We start from the raw sequence: 15,785 nt of genomic DNA, 5'->3' as shown, positions 1-15,785 counted from the left end.
GAGCTACCGGCTTCTTTGAAATTAAAGAAAGTTAAAATATCCCAATCGGAATCTTAAGAAATTTTGATAGAGGAGATATATAATAAAATTCACAAATTAATAGATAAAACTATTAAAAATTAATCTCAAATAGTATAACGTTAATGTTCGTCGGAACTAAATTTATAAAAAAATTAATAATAATCGATTCATTTATTAATAACTAAATTTATAAATTACATACACTTTTTTTTTATGAAATAAACTCTAGACTTTAAATTTTCATAACGAACCCTTTTCATGTGTATAAAATGGAAAATATTTCAAGAGTAAAGATTATTTATTCTCATTATAGTACAAGATTAAGAGAAATTAATTATTAGACACTCCACATTTGTACTCCTCTATTTTATATAAATATAGCATAGTATAAAGATTATAAATAGACTCTGTCTTTATGTTTATAAAAATAATATTAATTAAAATCTATTTTTGATTAAAAAAAATTAAAAAAATTAATTTAATATAACCCAATCAATTATATAGATGTTACCCAATTAAAACTTACGTTAATCCAACTAACTCATGTTAGGTTTTATTACCATGCTCCAAATACAATTTATTATGATTGGTTGCACTTTTCACTGATCCGGGAATTTATGTCAAAATTAAGCAATTAATAATGTGAATGGAAGGACCAGGTGAGTGATGACCGTCCTAAGACGGAGGAGTCAATGGCCGGAGGCCGACAAAAGTGGTAGCAGTAATGGGGCGTCCATATATGAAGAGCATAAGACTCCTATGTTGTTCTTATTCCTTTATAATAATATTTTTGTGGTTTATAAATATTTAATAAATGTCAACATTGTCACATTTGTCCCCCACCCCTCCCCTTCCCCATTTGCTCTTTACAAAGAAGCATGGGCATGGCGAGCTTTCTCTTACACTGCCATGTCTGGCCTTGTTCTTTGCCCAAATAACCCTACTGGACTACTGGTCAAGACTACTGATACTGATCTGACCTCCTTAACAGGGCATGGGGTGTGCATTTGCCCATTAATAAGGGCATTATTGCAATTATCATCTCACTAGTTGTTCAAATTTCATGTTTGTTCATCACCAATGGGACCCCATATTTCCTTTAAAAATGATGTAAGCATGTTTTTTTAATTAATAATAATTGATTGGATTCTTAAGAGGTATGTGTGATCAAGAACAAATTCTTATATATCTTGTCAAGGCAAAAGTGAAATATTTAAAATAGTATCAATAATTAGAGAGTGATTCTCCCACCATTAGTCAGGATCACATGATCATTTTTAATAATTAGCAAGAGTATTAATTAACAATAATAGCTAATAATTAATGAACTTCAAAATAATAAGACTATGTATGTAATATACGGGAAATTAAGTTCACTATTGACTCTTTTATGGCAGCTAATTTTCACTATAGAATTTAATTATTGTTTACTAGCTAGTAGATTTTATAGATTAAGTAAAATAATTATGGAGTCATAACTATATATAGAAATTCCAAAACTTTAATCAAAAGTAATAATATATATATTTTGAAAATTAAATTCTGTATATGCACATATTGTTTTTTTTTTTTTCATTTTCTGCTCGCTTCTAATTAATACTAAACCTCTTATTTCTTTCAAATACTCAGGTAAATGAAAAGTATCTTATTTAAAAGAAACTAAATACCAGTAAGCTTGTAGTGAGGTTCTCCTTGATCTGTTCTTTAAACTCTGATAATTTTTTTCTTTAAGAGAAAAAAACTTATAAAAACAGAAACCAATCTAATAATTGATTAGTACCATGCAAACCATATATTTTATCCAATATATATCTCATTCAAACTATTATTAATTTGTGTTGGAATATTATGAATGCAACAAGAGAAAGTTGACTCCTTGATTGTGTGAAATGCTCTAGCTAAGTGAATTTTAAAATGGGATATATTCCATTGAATCTAACCAAAAAAGTGTTGATTCTAGCTAAATGGAGGACGTATTGCATCGATTATGGTAGCAAAAACACAGAAAAAAGATAGGACATGAAAGGTCATGCCGAGCTAAAGGCACACCTAGCTAAGAAAAGCAATCGATAGGGTCATTGTAGAAGCAAAATTAAAGGTTAAGTTGGCACTTATTAAGTCTGCTTTAACCGGTTTAATTATGTCTTCATTAGAAATATACAAAACCCTAAAAGTCAAAAGGCAAAAGGGATGCTTGTTTCCAAATGATCGAACAATTTACTTCAAGGTTTGGTGATGAACCCTAGCATGATTGTTCTTCTTTTTATTTTTAACTCTTTCCACCTTGTAGAGTAACCGACCACATCATTATATCCTGGAAATTTGTTTGGTCTTTGTCTTAATGCACAAGAGACGTTAATTTATTTGTACTTTGTTGAGAGGCCGACCATGACAATGAATCATGCCAAAATACTCATTTTTATTTTTTATTCAGTGCTATTTGAAGGTGTTTTAGGGTGATTTACCATTTCATTAATCAAGATTAAATACTTTTTTTTAATGATTTTAAAAATATATTCTTTATACTAGTTCAATATACTCGGGGAACAAAATTCTTTTAATTAATACTATTTTAAGATAAATATAAAGTAAACCTCTTTAATCATGTAATTTACCTATCCCTTGAGATTTAGGGCAAATTAAGTACTCTTATATAGTATTGATATATTATACGCCCTGTAATTAATGAGAAAAAAGACTAATGATTACCTTCGAGGATTAAGCTGCTCATGTTTGCCTCGTATCAAGACAAGAAGACACTAATAATACAATGTTCCAGCTAATTCTACACCCAACCTTGCTTTTTCAACTTTTCTGTGTGGTAGCAAGCACACAAGGTCATACTCGTTAAGAGACAAATGTGTTGATGCATGGTACGCAAGTCAATTTTGATTGCTTCTCCTGTTTTTTTTTTAAAAAAAATAATTAAACACGTACATATTTAGTCATATATATTTGATGAGTTCGGACAACGAAGTCAAAGATAATTCTCTAATAACATAATCACCATGATTGTTCAAGGCTTGAAAAGTCTTTAAGTTAGGTTTAAAAATGTTGTTTTTACTGTCTTGGTTTTTTTGTTAATTTTAGATTTTGATTAATTTTTTCTATATAGCTTTGAAATCTTTTGGCTAAATCAGATTGGTAATTTATCAATAAAAATATTCCCTCAATATTTTTATTTGTATTTTTAAATTTTTTGATAGTGAAAAAATAAACTTGGAGAAACAAAGAAAGAAAATATAGGAAAAAAAATCAATGCTAATTTATTACAACAAAAACAGAAACAGAAAAAAAAAACAAAAACTAGAAGAAAAAATAAAGAAGCAAAACCGAAAATAACTACCTAAGATTTCTACATTTTCAGCTTAGAGTTACAATTTTAGGATTTAATAAAAACCATAATTTTTATCCAAGCATCAAGATTCATATAAAAACTTTGGGTGATTAAATATTCAAACCATGGAAATAAATCATATTATAAAGTCCACAAAAATAGATTAACCATACGGAAATTAATTGAGTTACGCTTGCAATAATTAGCACCATATGCAAAAGTCTAAAAGGGCTTGTCGTCCACCAGATATTGAGCTCCTGATAATGATGGTTTTTCTACCTTCTTTTTTATGTCATTCGGCTTAACACTGGCAAATTACTCCAATTGATGATACGCACGCTCACACTGCTTATATATAGTGATTAGAAATTATTTTTGTTGTTTTTTCCCCCATAAAATTCAGTGATTTGATTTCTTGATAGGTTTCATATCAAGTGCACAAGAAAAATCGCGAATTTCGACAATCAATTGCCGACAGCTCAAAATTTCTGAAAGAAAGGAGGGTCATCTACCTATGGAAAATATACAGGGAGCACGCTTATATATTACGTTATGGGAGCTCATCAATATCGTCATGCATGAGCACAGCTCAAGATGTAGAGTCCATGTAAGCAGAATCAATAATTAATACCTCTAAGATATCCAGCAAATTCCAAGTTTCGAACAGCTTCCCGTGATTTTTATTAAAAGTTCCGACATGGTACAATGCTTTTCATGCACATGAATGCCATGTGGGCATGTTTTGCTAACAAATATTAGGGCAAAAGTTGGTGTACCAACGTATAAATATTAGGGTAATTAAGTAAGCGGGAAGCTAACAATTTACAACGTGCATGACCATATATATATTTTGGAATTATGGGATGTTTCTCTTCTTCAATAATTTTGGACAACAAGATTCCATCGTATGTATGACGAGTATCATGTGAGTTGTAAAATTCTAAAGCATTACTTGTGAGTGGACATAATTCAATCCATGAAGTTGCCTTCTTCTTAAGCAACAAATCATTCTCTGGAAAAAACACACGCACAACCCCAAGATTCTAGCCCTAATAATGTCCATACAGTTCATGGTATTGCATGGGTGGTTTGCTCTTGTTGTTGAGAAACAGCACCAGATTCTGCTAATGGTTGACTTGTATTTATGTTTGTTTTTAATTTTTTTTGCCTTCAAAACCTCGTCTTTGACAATATTAGATGATGATCCCAAGGCTTGAAATTTTAGGCCCCACAAGAGCTCTTGTTTTGTCAACCATTCCCTCCATCCATCCACAGAGCTGGATAGAAAGGTAAGAGCTAGCTTAGGGTTTTGGAGTAGAGACCGGAGAGGATGCACCTCTGTCTTTGTGTCCTTGTAAAGCTAGCTAGGTCACGTATTTAGGTTATGTGGCACATGAATGGCTCCTCAACAAGTTACTTGACAATTTATGGTTGCCGACATAGTTAAATTATAAGATATAAGTAGGTGACAATATTGTTGAATTTTGATAATGTAATTCTCAATAATTTTGATTCGAAGTCTATTCATTAAAAGAGGGAAAATCACGTTATGGCCGACAATTGTAGTAGTCTTACCTAATTTATGTTTGATACTATTAATTATTTGGCTTTTATGGATTATAATCGTTTGATCAACAACATTGCATGCTAGCTCTTACACAAATATTAACTTGTTAATCATTGTGATTTACAATATAAATTAATCAATAGCTTTAATTAAATAATTAATATTTATGTTTAGTCCCGATTTAAATAATATCTCGATTAATCAATAAATTCTATAATTGTTTATGTATATATAAAATTGGAAATCTAAGAGTTTAATTAGGGATATTTATTTTCTACGTTTTTTAATGAAGCCATGATGACATATTGTTGCATGAGTGCTAATCAACATGGGAATAAAACAACAAATCCTTATCGCTGCTTGTGGTCACCATAATTACCTTCATGATGCAACAAAATGACAAAAGGATTGGCCATGCTCCTCTCTTCAATATTGCAAGTAGCGTACCATGGCATCTAAGATCTGCCCAGGAGGTATACAAGAAGCCAAGCCTGCAAACCACTTGTAGAAAAGTTAGATTGCGAGGTGTGGCCATTAATGTATTTCATTCAATAATGAATGTATTTAGAGCTAGTTTGCATGTGAGTCTGGTGTGGGCATAGCCTTCCCTTGGATGGAAACTTTATTTTCTTCAGGCCTCGATCGATTGGTAGAAAATCGATCCCTCTTGCAGTTGATCCATGGCGTCTGCTCGGAGTCTGAGGTGATGATCTAGCTGGCCTGGCTTGTTGAAAAAAATCTTGCATTATTTAGGCCTAATAATAGAAACTATATTGTACAAAATAAGTCATGCATGAAGATTTTCCATCTTAATTATCAACACTCAAATAATTAATAAAGAGAAGGTGGAAGAGTGAAACATAACTTAATCCTTCCATTAATTTTTCGTCAGACGTGAGATGTGGAGCTATGATAATTAATTTTTTTCTCATCAGTTTTTATTACTAACTTTACTAACTGGGAAATTATTTTTGAAATAAGAGCAATTAGATAGTTTTTTCTTAAAAATGTAGGGTTTGAGTTGTAATTCACTCTAGTTAGGAAAGGCTATTAGTAATTTTTTTTTGTCCAGAATTAAAATATTTTATTGTCTGATTTTCAGGAAATAATCTTCTCCATATATGCCCAAAATAATTCTTTTTTAGTTCAAGATTTTTTTCACTTTCTATTTATGAAAAAGGTGGTGATGAGGGTATTTTTATCAGACCATTAATTCTCTTCATGTTGAAAAAAAGACCCACACATCCTTCAATCATGGCATTTTTTGAGTCCGTCCTCGATGGATGCAGGCATTCTTTCAGTTCTATCGAGATATGAGTTGCAAAGTAAGGGCACAGTACTGGTCCCTCCTGCATGCAAAACCATAGCTACTAAAATTCTGTAAACTAACAACTCAATTGCAAATTTTATATTTTTTTTAAGCCAAGAAGGGGGGAAAAACTATAATTGGATGGACAAAGAATTAGATATTACATGCATTGCACCCACAATGAAAAAACAAAAACATAAAGCAAAATATCTTTGTGTTATAAATATAATATATATCTCTCTATATATTTTGGGATTTATGAAAAAAATGTTTTGTTTTTTATTCTGGGTCCTTGCTTTCAAAACGTGAAAGGGAAAATATGATAATGATATTGATATTTGTGCTGATGGACCTAAGATAATCCGTAGTTCTGCGGCTGGATTTATGCATGTTGAAATCTGAGTAAAAAAGGTTGTGTAGTAGACAGTTTTCCACCAAACAAGCTAGTGGGGTGGGTCTTTGATGGCTGCATTTCTCTGAATAGTGTTTATGAGTATGGGCACCCACTCATGCCCACTTTTCTCTTTATACAATATATAAGCATGCATTGCCTTCCTTTGATCTTTACTCACCTTTTTCTTCTTCTTCTTCTTTCACCTTTGAGATTGAAAGGCAATCACAAATTCAGTGAATTAGGAGTTAGATGATATATGTATCTCTTGGTTTTTGGAGTGAATCGATCTTGATATCCTTACCCTCTTGATTCTTCTCATGTGCTTCGATTGTTTGCACCTATATATATATATATATATATAAAAAAACTAATAACATAAAGAAACTATAAGAGAATAAAGAATTATAATTAAGTGATTGCATCGTGAAAAACTTGTTTGTAAGTTCTTATGTGTCTAAATTACAATTATGAGATCAAATCAAGTTATGCTATTTGAGTATTAATTGCTGCTATACTTCAACAAATCAATGGGTTGTGGAGTTAGAATTTTATAATGCAATTACTTAGATTAAAAGAAATTGTTATGCGCGGCATTAGCATCTCCGAACAAAATTCAATGATATTTTCAATATATCTAAAGGGATGATTATATTTACAAAGAAAAGAATCATGTTGCATATCCTTTGATCAAGTAAAGAGTTTTCTGAGAACACTGACTTAGTCACTTGGTTATAGCTTTTTCTTTTTATTATAGGATTTTTTTATTAATATGGGTGTTCGAGTTAGTTTGCATGTACTTTAACTAATCCTACAGGTAACGACCATGTAAGTCTTCAATGACCATGATATTAGCAACCACAGTGCTCAAATTTAAGATTATAGGGATAGTAAATCCCTTGATCTCAATTTTTACTATCCCTTGATCTCAATTTCTTATCATTGAACCATCTACTAGATGGTTATTAATTATAGGATCTTTTTGCTTGATTTGATTGTGGATTTAGTTTTGTTGGATGATTTTCTATCTCTTTCAAAGTTTTATGTATTCTTCTTTGTTAACATGTGTATTTAATAGTTATAACACTTGATTTAAGAGTCTCTCATATTAAAAAGAGGAGATCAAATCAAGTTAATGCAATATTTTGAGAATATTATTACAATATATTCTGACACAGGAATTGAATTTCTCATCTTTATCTTTGTGTTTTTTATTACAATATTATAGCAATTTTTGTGTTTCCCGTCTTTATAATAAATGTGTTTCAGAGTCCGTTTATCCATTTAATCAAAATTAAACTTAATTTTGAATGATTTTTAAAGAACACCCATTTCACACAAGTCTATGTATTATAAAAGATTTAATATTTTAAAAAAAAACTGATTTCAAAATCTGATTAAAAGACAAAATATAAATCTCTCATCAAGCTAACCATCCATGATTTCATCTTGTTTTTGGAACCTTTAATGTGTGGTGCGGGCAACATTTATAATTCTCTATAATCTAAGGTACCATAATTAAAGCTTTACCATCAACTTGTACTAGTCTAGCTAGAACCAGAGACTAGCCCTTGAACCCCATCTATGGAAGAAAACGATGGCCTCGATCAGCATATTGTACTGACCTAGAGAAGCATTGCCAGAATTATAAGAAAAGGAAGTGGAAAATGGTAAAAGCTGCCTATAGACCTAACTTGCTTGTAGCATGTTCTACTATAAAGATTTGTTGAAGAAGAAGGAAAGTGATGGGCATGAAGAAAAAATCTCTGCACTACATAAATACGTAAGAGAAGTTGATGCATGACAAGAAAAGATTTAAGAAAAGAAGTGAGAAAGAGAAGAAGCTAAAAAAAAAGTCTAAGAAAGAGAAGAAAGAAAATAAATAATGGAGATTGAAAAAATATACAACTCTCAAAATTTTATTTAATTCATTGAAAATGCACTGTAATATTAAGAAAATTATATATAAATAATAAAACCATCATCATAATTAAATTTTGACTTGAAACCTACTGAGTTGAATTAAAAACTATAAATTAAAACCTAATAATAAAATTTAATAACTTGATTTTGGATGTGTCAAATCTCTCAACTTAAGAGTTTTGAGCTGAGTTATTCTTCATCATCGATGATCTTGTGCATGCAAAACTTGTATCTTGGGTTTCATATCCCCACCAACTCTCTCAAAATTAAAGAAATTCGACCTTGTTGAGTGTAATTCAAGGCAGCTTCAAGTATAGTCTGAATCTGGTTGTTTAGCTCATGAACTATGATTCGCTGAATCTCATCATTAATGGTAAAAACAACTTGTGTTTTCAAAGTAACATTAACACATTTTTTTATGCTAAATGTAAAAATAACGATGTAAGGTGTTTCAAAAGGATTGTTAGGGATAAAAGATGTTACAATTTATGTATAACCAATTAGTCCTTTATATTAAAATTGGTGGAATAATAACATAAATATTTTGCTCAACTATTTGTAATACTTTAGATGATTTAGCACTATTTGTCTATAATTTTTTATTGATTCTAATTTATATTATAAAATAATATCTGATATTAAATGTATCATGATCTCAAGTAAATCAATTTTAAATTTGTATTGTTCATTGCTTGAATTTGTTTTATAATTTTAATATGCAAATCATAAACTATAGATGCAAAAGACATAACTTAAGGAGACATGGAAAGAAGAATTTCAGACATTCTAGGTTTTTGACCATGAATATTGTATGACTCAAAGTGTAGAAGGAAACAAACACTTTTTTGAATCTGGGTGGATATATATGAATTAAACATAACCTAATAAATTGAGATTATTTTTATCCAATTTGCCATGAATAAAGGGTAAAAACTTAAGAAGCTCTCCTTCAGATTTATGACATGTAAGTATAGAAAACAAGGCATGAATAAGTTTAGAAGGTTGCTCAAAATCTATATCATGTTGGATATTAAATACAGGAGGTGAAAAATCAAGAAGCTAAGAGGGACAACAATCTAAAAACTCTTCCAACAACACACTTACCTCATCAAGAAATTCTGCTGAAGAGTCCTTGAAATTTTTCTACAACTAACTAAAAAAAGATTCAATAGACTCTTCATTATAAATACTTTGAATTGTTGCACATATATATGCTAGGCTAAGGGACTTTTGGCAATGCTGTGCGGGCCAAAGCATTATTTTTTTGTGTGTTTTTTGCTAGCGAAACACAGGTGCAATCGCAGCGTACCGTGTTGTCAAACGGAAAGTAGGAGATCATCTTCTTCACAAAGAGAGCTCAAATGCCATGAACAAAATATGTACATCATAGTTTTACATGAGGATCATGGAAAAGTAGACAGCCAAACAATTTCTGTTAATTGGTTGTATGACTACTTCCATTTCTGTGAGGACAATAAAACCTTGCTGGCTTGACCCTTAATACCTTGTAGTAACACCCAAAGAGAAGTACTGATTTTTGGCTCTTAGGACCACAGTTGTGGTCCTGTGGGGGGGTTTATCTGATCCATAATCTGATGACAGTATCATATTTTTTTGGCTATAGTGTGGTTGCAGGACCACAATTGTGAGGGTGCATCTGATACAAAATCTGAGGACATGCCCATTTTTTCCACCATACAGTGATATGTACTTACGAAATAATCTTTGCCAGCTACTATGATCATGGCAGACCCTAATTTTGGACCACTCTTGAGTTATGTTTTTCACTGAGAAACAACAGGGTGGTCCTGAGTTTATGATTAAATAAAGATCGTAAGTTTTGCAGGAGCTTTGTGTGTGTTTGTGTGTGGGTGACAGTGCTAGCTGCTTCTGTACAACTTAGTACGAGCATTTCTTGAACTTCACTGTCAATCATCATTATCATATAAATTATAAAGCATTGTGATGGGAGCACTGGGAAGATCTTGTTCAAATTGAAGGTTTTTACTGGGAAACCATATTGCTGTCGGTTGGTTGAAAGGGGACTGGTTGGGTAGGAGGTGCCAATAGGCCCATTGTAAAGATACAACTCTTAAAATGCTGAACTTTTGGCCTTGAAAGACCAAGCTTTAGTAGTGCGAGGCTGTAGGCCAGGATTGGCATCATAGGAGTCAGATGTCTGCATAATTTCAAGCCGTTAAACACTAGCTATGGTGGGTCAAAAAGACTTGTTCTTAAGATGCCTCATGCCATTTAAGAAAGCTACGACATATACTACAATGTCTATTGACTGATCATTACAGGTTACCTATTTTTCTAGATTAAGATAGTGTTGTTAGGATGGCGGCATCTCAGGTTGGTTCTATGTTGGGGCTGAATCTACAGCACACATGTTTTAGATGGCATCTCAGGCTTGTCATTCTGACTCAAATACTTCCATGTCTTGCAGTACTTTGTGTGTTCTCCAACAATTTGGATCACATCATGACACAAATTGCTTGTGATTTGTTTTTAAGAAAATGATACGTACGGCAGAACTCAGAACTGTCTGGTGGTAATAGCAGCGAGTATCACACTATAGCTGTCTTTGACTCCAGGTAAGGCAAGACCTGCTGCCTTTAGGTGCTTCAAAAAATAAGTATACAAAAGTGCGAAGACATTCCTGTTGCAGAAGTCAGAACCTTTTCACATTTACTAATGTCGAGAGGACTACAACATCTGATTAGCTTGTTAGGTGATGTCTTCTTTTAACTTAGGAAATCAGATTAAACAAAATGCTCTGTAGGGTATTCATGTTCATATCCATTGTAGTCATAATATAACCTCTCTCCCTTTGATATATCTCTGTTTGCAATCAGCAAAACCCGGCATTCACCATTAACATCATATCTCACACATTTTAGATTCTGCTTCTTTTTCCCTTCCCTGCATCAAAGGACACAGTTCTTATGAGATTAGACCAAAGTAATATCTGTTTTCTAAATGCAGTCCAACAAAATGTTAAATGTTAAATGGCAAATGGCAAATGCAAGACTTAAATTGTGCAGAACAGAAGGGCCTCCTGCAAAATTTGGATTCCTAAACAGGCATTAGATGGACATCGTGTTCATGCATTTATAAAAGAGTCCTGCCTTATTTTTCGGTCCTATGCAAAATGAAGGAGCTCAAGTTGGGAGATTTTCACAATTAACTCAATTCCATGTTCAGTGTTCTCTATACACTCTTGACACTTCCTTCCCATGATATATGATCAAGTGATTGGCACAGCAGATGACGCAAAATGTTATAACCATATCTGGCCAAAATGCATCAGCAATGAACCCCTATGCTACCCAGCCTGCCTAACTTACAGGTTAACCTTGAAATGTCTACTTCTAATTCCATTTGCCAGAGGCTTTTATTTCCAAGGCATAGAGGAGTTATTCAAGGGTAGAAAATGAAGTTAACTTACTGCGTGTGATTGTTGATACCATTAATAAATCGAGCTACATTCCCACGCTTGTCAGGACATATAACAAGGCTTTGAGAAGGATTTGCAGCATGAAGCAATGTCATCATGCTATCCCCATCATCATTTTCACGGTTCTTCAAGTAATCAACATCTCCAACATACTCAGTGATAATTGTCAAGTCTCTTATGAATCTATCTGCCTCTACTGTGAACCTGTTACAATCAAACAGGTATACTAAGCTCCTGATCCAAATTTATTAACCACAAGGAGAACAAATTAGTCAATTTTGAAAAGGCTCGGATACTATATACACATACCCTTCCTCGGGATCAAAAACAACCATAAGAGGTGGCCATTCACCTCTATTCATCATTCTTTTGCACAAATATAAGGTTTCAGCATCTTCTTTTGTCAAGACCTGTAAAACAAATCATACTTGGGTTTCAGTAAACCTGAACTCTATAATTACTAAACAGCCAACCAAGTCAAGAAAGTAAATCAATCAAAATAAAAAACAATTCCGATGAAGAAAAGAATATGCAATCCCTCCACTTCAGCCTAGTCTTCTTAAAGTGATGAGAAGGAAATTCTCGAGACTGTTAGCCAATTCACATGCATGTGTCTATCTACAAACAACATAAAATTCAGCTAAACTGTTCAAATGCATCCATAGGTAATTAGAAGCTGGTGATGACACACTTGAAAAGCCCCAAGTGTTCCAAAAATCTCGATAAACCCATTCATTGACAGTTCCAAATGGGTGGCCTGATTTCAAATACTCAAATGCAACAACATGCATACAAAGTAACATTGTACCAGTTACTATCAAGCCATAAATCAGAACTAAACACTAAAACCACTACACTTTATGCCACTAATGTTAACAAATTCACTGAAACATCTCTCTTTTTATTTTTAAAATATAAATCAATTGCTTTCCCATTTTTTACCTGCATTCCTCCCTTCTCAAGAGCTGGTTGATTTGCAGATCTCAGTGCCATGCTTGGTCGGTAAGTTAGTTCATTGCTAAACTCTGTCCCGGAGGCCGTCAATGCTGTTGCAAGTGATCTCATTTGTTCTAGCCTCCTCTCAGGATCTTCAATCGGATTGAATGGTAACAACTTCCTCCTCTTCTTCGACATTACTAAACTACTAGACCGCTTTCGCTTCTTCTGAATATCTAAAAAAAAAAAAAACAGAACACAATGTAATCGATACCAACCCATCAATTAAAACAAAGTAAGCAAATCCACAAACCAGTATTTTTTGTTTACCTGAAATTAGCTTCTGAGTTGATTCTGTGGACCGTTGAATGCGAAAGAAATCAATGATTTTTGTTTGAACAAGAGGAAATGCTGTTCATAAAAAAAATTCAATTCAACAATTTGAGATAAAAGACAACTCTCATAACCAAGAATAAATTATTTTTCACAATTAATATTATGAAGATTAACAATTCCAGGTTATCAAATGCCACATAATTGCTAATACAATTTTCACTTCCTAATTTGTTTATAATATTCCTTTCTTTTACCTTTCCTTTCCAGTCAACAATTCTCAACCCAGATTACAGAAAAACCCAAAAAATCAAATCCCTTTACAAATAAATCTAAATCACAAAATAGCAACCCCATTTCACAAAACCCAGAAATCAACAACAAAACGTCATAAAAATATTATTATTATTATTTTTAAAAGGAATGAACTTACAGGTGGGCATCTTTTGTTTGGAACAGGAAGGACAAAACCAGGAGCCTTTAGGGACAGAGACAAGGATAGGTCTTAAACAAAACAAATGAAATCCTTTATCACATTTATCACAAAGAAGTAGCTCTCCTGGTGACTCTCCTGACCCACATTCTTCACAGTAAACTTCACTGTAATCATCAGCATGCTTGGATCTAAATATCGGCTTTGGAGCCTGACTTCTCTTGCTTCTCAGTGCCATTTTTGCTGTAGAGGAGAGGGTTTTTTTTCTTTCTTCTTCTTTTTTTTTTTTCTGGGTTTTGTTGGGTTTTTAAATGTGGAGCGTGGAGCCAATGAGAGTGGTTGGCGGGTTATTTTGGTTTCGCGGGAAATAGGGTTTTGGCGCGTGGGTTAGGTATTTGGGTTTGGAACTTTGGAGCCAGGGTTAATGTTTTTTATGGTTGGCCTCTGTTTGTTTCCCCGGTTTGGATCCAATATAAATAAGTACGGAGTTTTTATTGTTATATCTTTGATTTAATATGTTTTTGGTATCGTGATCAAAATATAATTTATTTAAAATTGAATATGTTTTTTAAAAATAATTTAGTATTTTAAATTATTTTAATGTATTAATATTAAAAATAAATTTTAAAAAATAAAATATATTTTTGAAGAAAAAAACACTTTATAATAAATGCACTTACTATTAATTACTATGCTTCCTATCCCTTTTTACTGCGGTCTTCACAATGTTATTTTTTTTTATTTTAGTCATTAAACTTTATTTTTTCTAATTTTATTTTTTTATGTGATGTTTATAATATATATATATATTTTTGTTATTTTTGTTTTGTGTTCCTGTTATGTACAATATTAAGGAAATGGTGCTTGTTATATGTAATTTCTTTTGATTTATTATTTTATTTATTATAAATATCTTGACTACCAAAACTTGGCCAAAAAATAGAGGTTGGAGTGCTTGTTTATAATATTCAAGTTTAAGCTTGAGAATACATGAAATACACCATTCAAAAAATTGCACAGGAATAATAATATTAGTCAATATGCTCAAATTACACACAATTTGAGATTCGATTAAATTTTTGCTCACAAAAACAGGGTGTCTATATTGATACAGGTATTTCAGTTTCAAGTTAACGTTGTAGCCTATGATCTTTTGAACATGTATTTGACACTACGTTGTCAGATTCCTCCCCCTAGCATGAACATCACAGATCCAATCAAGATCAAGCAAAGAAGCAGCTACAGGAGATATAAAAGACAACATGTAAGATATTTGGACTGCATGTTTCCCAGATTCTCAACTTGCTCAGTACCTCCATAGACAAGAGATCAGAACAGATTCTCACACAGCTCCTCAGGTCCTTCTGGGCAGTGGGATTAGGAAGCTAAAGCTAGATCTCTATGCTTTTGCCTCTTACGCCGAGTCAGAAAACTTACAAAACGTAAACTCCTTTGCTGCAACAACAGTGGTAAACAAAAGAAAATGTTAAGATAGCTGTGTGCAGTAACTTATGTGCGAGAATTTACTCCTGGAAATGATGGCCAGCTCAAACACCACACCTCCACCTACAGCGAGATAAGAGGTGATCAGCGATAAGACAGCAAGGTTTCAGATGGGTATTATATATATAATCAATAGAACATGAACAAGATACGCAGGAAATTAAAAGGAAAAGTAAATTGTGGAAAACATGGTTCTTTGTAGAAGTCTTGTCTAAAATTTATTCTTTGTTTGTGGCTTCTTCGAATCCATAAAATAAAAAATAATTTATAGATGATTATAATTATATTGCTGTCGTGATATTTTTAATTTTTTTATAGATAAACTATAATTATATTTATGTAATCTTGTTTTCTATAATGAAAATATATAATTAACAAGGTTGTTTGACTATCATTAATATTCTCTTTATTGGTCTTTCTTTCCTTTTCCTTTTCCTTTTCTTTTTTTTCTTTTTTTTCTCATCACTTCTTTTCTAACTTGCAATTTCATGAAGAAATCACTATGAGAAGATGAAAACAAATCTTTATTTATATGAAGGTTCTAAAAAAAAAAGACAAAAAAAAGGAAAAGT

The 15,785-nt window shown here is 32.2% G+C and overlaps 1 protein-coding gene across 1 annotated transcript; it reads right to left on the bottom strand.

Moving 5' to 3' along the window:
- Window positions 1-11,118: 11,118 nt before the first annotated feature.
- LOC133676250 (histone-lysine N-methyltransferase ATXR6) lies at window positions 11,119-14,030 on the bottom strand. The gene is made up of 6 exons (XM_062097895.1): window positions 13,711-14,030; window positions 13,275-13,355; window positions 12,951-13,180; window positions 12,318-12,418; window positions 12,000-12,212; window positions 11,119-11,473 (listed from the first exon to the last, which is right to left on the bottom strand). The coding sequence occupies exons 1-6, from the start codon at window positions 13,946-13,948 to the stop codon at window positions 11,314-11,316; spliced, it is 1,023 nt and encodes a 340-aa protein (XP_061953879.1). The 5' UTR covers window positions 13,949-14,030; the 3' UTR covers window positions 11,119-11,313.
- Window positions 14,031-15,785: the final 1,755 nt, after the last annotated feature.

Source organism: Populus nigra, chromosome 16, assembly GCF_951802175.1.
Source record: "Populus nigra chromosome 16, ddPopNigr1.1, whole genome shotgun sequence".
Lineage (NCBI taxonomy): Eukaryota > Viridiplantae > Streptophyta > Magnoliopsida > Malpighiales > Salicaceae > Populus > Populus nigra.
This window is presented reverse-complemented; position numbering and strand designations above follow the sequence as displayed.

Excerpts from the sequence above, each read along its gene's own strand:
- LOC133676250 (XM_062097895.1), bottom strand. The coding sequence starts at position 13,948 with ATGGCACTGAGAAGCAAGAGAAGTCAGGCTCCAAAGCCGATATTTAGA. Across the intron at positions 13,181-13,274 it reads AACTCAGAAGCTAATTTCAG|ATATTCAGAAGAAGCGAAAG; the intron begins GTAAACAAAAAA and ends TTTTTTTTTTAG. Across the intron at positions 11,474-11,999 it reads GGTATCAACAATCACACGCA|GGAAGGGAAAAAGAAGCAGA; the intron begins GTAAGTTAACTT and ends CCTTTGATGCAG.